Source organism: Zingiber officinale, chromosome 7B (assembly GCF_018446385.1).
Source record: "Zingiber officinale cultivar Zhangliang chromosome 7B, Zo_v1.1, whole genome shotgun sequence".
Taxonomy (NCBI): Eukaryota; Viridiplantae; Streptophyta; class Magnoliopsida; order Zingiberales; family Zingiberaceae; genus Zingiber; species Zingiber officinale.
In genome coordinates this window covers 112,376,710-112,385,301 of record NC_055999.1, presented here as the reverse complement: position 1 = coordinate 112,385,301, position 8,592 = coordinate 112,376,710, and the positions used below count along the sequence as shown (strand labels likewise).

The window sequence follows — 8,592 nt, the reverse complement described above, 5'->3', positions numbered from 1 at the left end:
CTTAAATACTTTAGTTGATTCATTTTGAATCTCAATTGGTTGACTTATTTAATCATGTAAACCATCTTACAGTTGTCACCTTATTCAGATGAGCAATCCTCTTCTAATTTCTATCGAAGATCAATCAACTGACTGATCTTTTGTTAATTGACTATGCAGTCAACTCCATTCCAAATAAAAAGATTTTATTTGCAAATAGATCATCCTAAGTTGCATCACCACTTCAACTGATTGAGACAATCTATAGTTAAGTTTTATCCAAACCCCCAAAAGTGCATATTGGAGTTTGAAATAAAATAAGCACTTGGAGGCTTTTGGGCACTAAACTATAAACATTCTAAATCTTACCTTCTACTTAAGTTGATAAGTACTCAAAGAATTCCAAGAGCTTTGATTAAGATTGAAAATATTAAACTCTCAAAATCCTGAAGAGAGATGAGGATATATTGTTGTAAGTGAAATCCCATGTTGGACCATACTTGTAAGAATTTGTGAAAATCTCATTGACTACATCAAGGTGTAATGCTTACAGGTTGTAAACCTCAATTTATAGAAGCTTACCACATTATATCAAGTTTTAGAAAATGTTGTTTCCTATAGTGCCGCCAAAGCAATTGAATAGAAAAAACATGCGCTCTTGCAGATCTAATTTCCAACAAATAGAGTTAAAGTTCTAGGAGAATGGCTTGTCACACATCAATAACCTCCTGCTAGCATATGGACCTTCTGGAGTGTCACGCAGGTCAGTCTTCCAGTTCATAGCCTGTGTGATGTCCGAAATCTCTCCTATGATGTCTTTGGAATCACGAATAAGTACATGCCCACCTGGCCGGAGGATCCGATCCATCTCCAGTAAAATGACTGAGATATTGCACCTGAAAATACAGGGGGAAAATCATTCATAGCCTATAAGTTCCAGTACTGCTTAGTCTCATTGCAAACTTGATATCTTGAAAACAAATTGCAAATTGAATCACTTTCTTCCGGTGACTACGGAGTAGGATGATTTCAATGACATTTTTATTCACAGATAGTAGCAGTGATTCTGTAGATACCTCTTCTGCTCCATAGAGAATAGATCAGATGCGTGCAAAAAGTCATAAGTTCTTGGATATGTGTCAAATGGTTCACACCTGAAGACAAAATGATTAATATAGTAAAATAAAAAAGAATCCAGATAAATTTAACCGTGTGGAAATGTTTTTATGGCAGCAATCATCCATGAGTTGATGGTATTAGAAAATATTGCAAGAGAAGTAGCTGAACTTAGGAATTGTTGCCTCTGAACACAAAAGACCCTTTAACATTGCATCGCAAGAAGAAAGTAATATCATTCAAGTCAGAATTTCTAGGTGTAACAGGAGTAAAGATATACCACTGCTATGCCAGAGTGAGCTATAGGGGAGTTTGATGAGTTGTTATGCTATTTTCAGTAAAATTAAAAACTGAGAATATGCAGATGCTGAAGAAAATAAAATGCTTAACCATCAACATCAATTGAAATGGCAAGGTAGTAAAAGCCTATGAATACATTAAGAGCAGAACAGGTAGGTGAAATTTGCAGAAGACAGTAACTTCAGTGAAAGGTCTAAACTGATTACAGTAGCAACAATCAGGGTTTGCCAAAAATGCATCAAGCATACCAGTCATGGGTCACTCCTATAAGGCCACGATTATAAATCACTGGCAATGTATTTGGCTCGCTGATTGGGACTACATTCATTACCCAACAATCAAATTTTTTATTGATTAGTGCAACCGCAAACCTGCAACAAAATTGTGATAATTATTATCCTGCATAGCACCAGAATAAAACAGAATTACAGGGAGCATGTAAAAATCCTACTAGTAAACTTCACAAGCATAAAGAGGAAGATTAGTGTGCAGATTAAGAGTTCATCAAGTAATACAAGATAGAGTTTCTTAAACTTCAACAATGGCACTCTACGCTCATTGACCTTATAGATGTTCTCACTTTTATACCCCATGATAAGTGTGAAAACAGAAGTATAAACACGCTGGTTCTGATATCACTGACCCAGGCATGCAGCCATGCAGGAAAGAATGTACACAAACACATGTAAAAACATTATCAACCCCCACAACAAAAAGATTATCAAGCCCCAGAAACAAGTAGGAAGTTATGGTTAATTAGTGCATTACAATTATATACAAACAATTAGTGATTGTTGGGAAAGACATTGAGATGAATGGATTTTGATCATTTTTATTTATATCTAAGAAATAGGAAACTATTAAAGGAAATTACATGAAATGGTATTAGCTCAGTTTGTCGTAGATCAATTGTAGCAACACCACAAAAAATGCCTCTTCAACGAAATCAATCTTTTATTTTAATATAGAAAATTAGTTCAATGCAAATTACTGAATGGATAAAAGAAATACTCACCCTCCAAATCCAGCTCTCATATCCATTACATTTCGCAATTTCCATTGTTCCCAATGAAAAACACGAACATGGCCCTCCACAATTTCATTCCAGTACTGAGACTCTGCCTCAAAAATATCATTTCTTGCTATATAAGCATCCATGTCAACTTCTTGGAGTCTTTGTGGAGGCTCATGAGACCTAGCAGGCCAGGAAGAAACATTTGCTCCATATCCATTCTCAGGAAGGCGAGTAATGCATGCTTTTAGGCTAACATACCTGCAAGAAACATGGAGTAACTTGAGGAGGTATCTAAGAAACATACAGCATGTAGTACACTTTAAAAACATTGGAAATTATTAGCAAGTAGAATTATCCCTATAAGATATTCATGAACTTCCAGAAGTACACAACTTTAAGAGGTTGCTTCTTGTTGAAAAGATGAGCTCAAATGTGGAAAACAGAAAGCTTCACTTCATTTGAGATTTTCATTCTAAAGCAAAATAATCCAATAAACATTTTTTAAAATAAAGGTGCTTGAATGCAGGGATCAAAAGAGGGAAAGCAGTCTATCTCAAAATACAAAAATCCAAACAACCATAAATTTGATGTCTAGCGTGCACATGACCAATGGAGATCATTTCTGGTCATTTGAATACTAGCCAATGGTGCTTAACAAGGATTTTCCACCAGCATGTCAAAGAAGTCAAGGATAGGTGTAAGGATGACATCTATTAGTTAAGACTTGAGAAACCTAGGTTGAGAATGTAAAACATCAGAGTTCACATTAACCACTAATTATTCATTTTTTACCATCCTATCCATGAGAAGCACTTTTAATAGAAAGTTCTTGAAGATACCAAACTTTGTTCGGCTGATCATCTGAATCACAAAGTTGAGGCTGGACTTCAGAGTTGCGACTCATGTAGCACAAGTTATTGAAAGGCTTCTGCCATATTGCTATGTAGCCCTCCTTCTTCACAAGTTGCCAACAAACACGAGATGTAAGGTCCTCCATATCTGTAAGTTTCAGAAGTGTCAAATTTCTAATTCAGAAGGAAAATTTTCATTTTTCCCCCTGAAGGTTATATCTTCTTTTCAAAATGGAAAAGCTCATCAATATACCCCCAAGAGTTTTCAAACTATTGTCATTTCACCCCTAAATATTAAACACAGTTGTTCACCTAATAGAATAACATGTACCATGCCACTTCTCCTACAACTAAATTAAGGATGTTAATGGTTCTGTGATGACATTACAGGAGTTCTAAAACACTAGGAATCTTGATGATTTTGAAACTTTGGAAGGTGTTTTGAAAAACAAGATAAACTCTAGCAGGTGAAATGAAAATTTTCAATTTAGAATGTAAAAGAAAATGTGTAAATAACTGATACCATTATGAAAACAGTTATGTGTGAAGATCCTAGAATACACGAAGTCCAAGATACCAACTAGTGAAGATCCTAGAATACACGAATACACTGGTCATTCTAGTGGATATAATAGGTCCAAATACACACATTATGAAAATTTGAGCATATTTTGGAAAGTTTACGACTCCATCCATGGCTATCCACCAAGTTATTCTCTATACACACTGCCCATTAGCACACCCAGACATAATTACTCAGGATGGTCCACTTGCTCCCATTTCTATCATTAGCTTAACTAACACACTTCCTATTGAGTGCGCCTATCTTCTTCGACTCTAAACTGTGATAGATGCTTCCTCTCAGTTGGATATCTTATATCTTCAGAATATCTCTACAGCACTTATTGATGTGCTATTATGTCTTTTACCAAGATCTTTGAATAAAGTGGCAAGTGTCTTTATATGTCTAGTACCATCCACACAGTCTCTAATATCATCCATTCATTCTCAGTGTGTACTGTTCTACATCACTCAATTCACCTACCAATTCTTGTTTTAAATTAGAAGGTATTGAGGTGTATAGTTTCATCCTTATCACATTATGTGGAATGAATTGATTTCTCCAATTGTAATCCATTCAGAATGGGAATATCCATTATATACAAAATTACAATAGAAGAAAGAACAGGAAATTAATAGAGAATAGGAAACTAATTATTCTATACATTGAAAATTAATATCCTTCTAACTACATCCCTTGATTTCCTACTTATTATTTTATTTCAGTACAAGCTTCGAAAATTGTTCACAACTGTTCAACACGACTATTTATTTTGTACAAGTTATTCACAATTGTTTGACACTCCTCCTCAAGCGGAGGAATAGATGTTTTCTATTCTCAGCTTGACTATAAGATCATGAAATCTAGAACTGTTCGATCCCTTTGTTAGCACATTAGCCAATTGTAGTTCTAAAGAGACATATGACATATATACTAATCGTTCCTCCAATTTTTCCTTGATGAAATGTCTATAACAACGACGACGACGACCAAGCCTTTTCCCACTAGGTGGGGTCGGCTGTATGAATCCTTTTACGTCATTGAGCTCTATCTCCTATTATATCATCATTTATATTTAAATAAATTTTATCTTATTTTATTGTTGCTAACCAAGTCTTTTTTGATTTTCCTCTTCCTCGTTTGATATGCATGTTTATCATAATTTCACATCGCCTAATTGGAGCATTTATTGGTCGTCTAAGTACATGTCCATACCATCTTAAACGTGTCTCTCGGAATTTTTCCTCAATAGATACAATTCCGACTTTCTCTCTAATGCTCTCATTTCTTATTTTGTCCATCCTCGTATGTCCACACATCCACCTTAACATCCTCATCTCTGCAACTCTCATCTTCTGCTCATGTGCTCGAGTCATAGCCTAACATTCAGCTCTATATAACATAGCAGGCCTAACTGCGGTTTTATAGAACTTACCTTTAAATTTAAGAGGTACTTTACAATCACATAAAACACTTGACGCTCCCCTCCATTTCACTCATCCTGCTTGTATTCTATGTAAGACATCTCTCTCAATCCCTCCATCGTTTTGCAAAAATGAGCCTAAATATTTAAATCTCTCAGTTCCTGGCAACTCGTCCTCTCCTATCTTAACAATTGTTTCATTAATTCTAATATTGGATCCATTGTACGCAACTTTACCCTGCTTTTTTTTGTAAGAAGTTGTTTTCAGGATTCGTGACCTTTTAGTCATAAAGCAACAACTTTACTCTCGCGCCAAGGCCCCTTTTTTTTGTAAGAGGTTGTTTTCAGGATCCGTGACCTTTTGGTCATAAAGCAACAACTTTACTGTTGCGCTAAGGCTCCCCTTATTACTTCTAATATTGCTAAACTTAAATTCCATATATTCTGTCTTTAATCTACTAAGCTTAAAACCTTTCCCTTCTAGTGTTTCCCTCCAAGATTCTAGTTTAGCATTTACGCCTTCACATGTTTCATCAACCAAAATAATATCATCTGCAAATAACATGCACCACGGTACTTTGTCTTGAATGTGCATAGTGAGTTCGTCCATAATTAGTGTAAAAAGATAGAGACTTAGAGTTGATCCTTGATGTAACCATATCTTTATTGAAAATGCTTCAATTACTCCGCCCGAAGTCTTTACTCTGGTTGTTACATCCTCATACATATCCTTAATTAGTTCAATATATATTACGCTAACACCTCTCTTTTCTAAAATTCTTCATATAATTTCTCTTGGGACTCTATCATAAGCTTTTTCTAAGTCAATGAATATCATGTGTAGATCTTGTTTTTGCTCCCGATATTTTTCAATTAATTGTCTAAGAAGATGTATAGCTTCTATTGTCGACCTTCCAGGCATGAACCCAAATTGATTTTCTGTCACTGTGATCTCCTTCCTTAATCTTTTTTCTATTACTTTTTCCCAAAGTTTTATAGTATGACTTATTAGTTTAATACCCCTATAATTTGCACAATTTTGTACGTCTCCTTGTTCTTATATAAGGGAACTAGAGTACTTATTCTCCATTGATAAGGCATTTTTTTTGTTTTCAATATCATGTTAAATAATTTTGTAAGTCATTCAATCCCTTATTTCCCTAAGCACTTCCATACCTCTATTGGAATATCATCTAGTCCAACGGCTTTTCCATTGTCCATCTCATTTAAAGTTTATTTTACTTTTGAAGTTTGAATTCTACGATTAAAATTAAAATTTCTATACTCATTTGACCTACTTAAATTATCTAAGTTAAGTTGGTCACCTAAACCTTCATTAAAAAGTTGATGAAAATATCTCTTCCACCGCTCTTTTATTTCTCCATCGTTTACTAATACCCTATTACATTTATCTTTAATACATTTTATTTGGTTAAGATCTCTTGTTTTCCTTTCTCTCACTTTAGCTATTCTATAAATGTCTCTTTCCCCTTTTCTTTTGTATCCAATTTTTGATATAATCGTTCAAAAGTTTCATTTTTTGCTTCACTCATTACTTTCTTAGCTTCTTTCTTGGCTATTGTATATTTTTTTAAGTTTTCCTCGTTCTTACAAATATATAATTCCTTATAAGCTATTCGTTTTTCCTTCACTTTCTCTTGTACTTTCTCATTCCACCACCAAGATTCTTTACCTAGTGGTGCATGCCCCTTTGACTCACCGAGTACACTCTTAGCTACTATTTTCAACTTTGATATCATCTTATCCCATGTTATATTAGAGTCATCGTACATTTCACCTAATGTTTGTACTTCTACCTTCTCCTTAAATATATTTTGCTTCTCATCCTTGATGAAATGTCTATCAATTAAAATATGCTTAGTCCGATCATATTGAATAGGATTATGAGCAATATTAATAGCTGACTTATTGTGAGTTTCACGGAGCATTCTTATTTGATTTTAAAATCATCCAGAATAACCTTTAACCAGAGCAATTCACATAATCCTTGAGCAATAGCCCTAAATTCTGATTATGCAAATGATCTTGTCACCATATTTTGCTTCTTACTCCTCTATATTACCAGATTACCTCTAAGGAAAGTACAATATCTTATAGTTGATCTTCTATCCACTAGAAACCTGCATAGTCTGCATTTGTGTAAGCTTCTAAAGCTAGCATCTCATTTCTCTTGAACAAATTCCCTTTCCCAGAGTGTCTTTCAAGTAATGTAATACTCGATAAGCAGCTTGAAAGTGAGATTATCTTGGATCATACATGAATTGGTTGATTACACTCACAACATATGCTATGTCTGGACAAGGGTGAGCAAGGTATATGAGCCTACCAACCAACCTGTGATACATCCTTTTGTTTAGTTCTTCCTTAACTTCTCCTATCTTGTGATTTGGATCCATTGGACTAGAAATCAGCTTACACCCAATCTTACATGTTTCAGCTAACAGGTCAATCACATACTATTGCTGAGAAATAAAAATTCCTTTGGTAGAGTATGTTATCTCAATACCACGGAAATACTTCAATTTGCTAGTTCCTTTATTTCAAACTCCTCTATCAATTTCTGCTTTAGGTCATATTTTTCCTTTTCATCATTTCCAGTTACAATGATATCATCTACATAGACTAAAAGAACCGTCACCTTCACTATAGTTCAGTGCTTAACGAAGAGAGTATGGTCCCCTTGGCTATGGTTATACCCAAATTTCTTCATGACTTTTGCAAATCTTCCAAACCATGTCCTAGGAGATTGTTTTAGACCATAAAGAGTCTTTCTCAATTTACATACTCTATTACTTATATCCCCTACAAATCCTAGTGGGAGGTTCATATAAATTTCTTCATCTAAATCTCCATGGAGAAATTCATTCTGCATGTCATACTATATGAGTTGCCAATTGAAGTGGGCATCCAAAGATAGCATAATTTTGATGGTTTGCATTTTTGCAACTAGAACAAAGGTCTCGTGATAGTATAATCTTTTGCCACCAACCTAGCTTTATATCTCTCCAGAGTTTCATTTGCTTTGTAATTTAGTGTAAAAATCCACTTACAATCAACAATGTTCTTCTCATTTGGCTTCTCAATAACCTCTCATGTCTTATTCTTTTCTAATGCATCCATTTCCTCCCTCATGGAATCTCTCCATGCCCTTTTTGACAATGCCTCATAAATAGTATTGAGAATAGTCATGGTATTTAGACTCACAATGAATCTTTTGTGGGTCAATCATAAGTGTTTAAGGGAAACATAGTGAGATAAAAGGTAGAGAGTGTTTGGTGCATTCTCTAATACATTTTCTAACCGCAATGGGAAGGTCAAGGCTATC

General features: G+C 34.6%; 1 protein-coding gene across 1 annotated transcript; it reads right to left on the bottom strand.

The window, feature by feature from the left end:
* Positions 1-479: 479 nt before the first annotated feature.
* On the bottom strand, positions 480-3,442 carry LOC122006944 (probable methyltransferase PMT11). The gene is made up of 5 exons (XM_042562651.1): positions 3,250-3,442; positions 2,411-2,668; positions 1,644-1,766; positions 1,056-1,133; positions 480-875 (listed from the first exon to the last, which is right to left on the bottom strand). Exons 1-5 carry the CDS (start codon positions 3,405-3,407, stop codon positions 674-676), a joined length of 819 nt encoding a protein of 272 aa, XP_042418585.1. The 5' UTR covers positions 3,408-3,442; the 3' UTR covers positions 480-673.
* Positions 3,443-8,592: the final 5,150 nt, after the last annotated feature.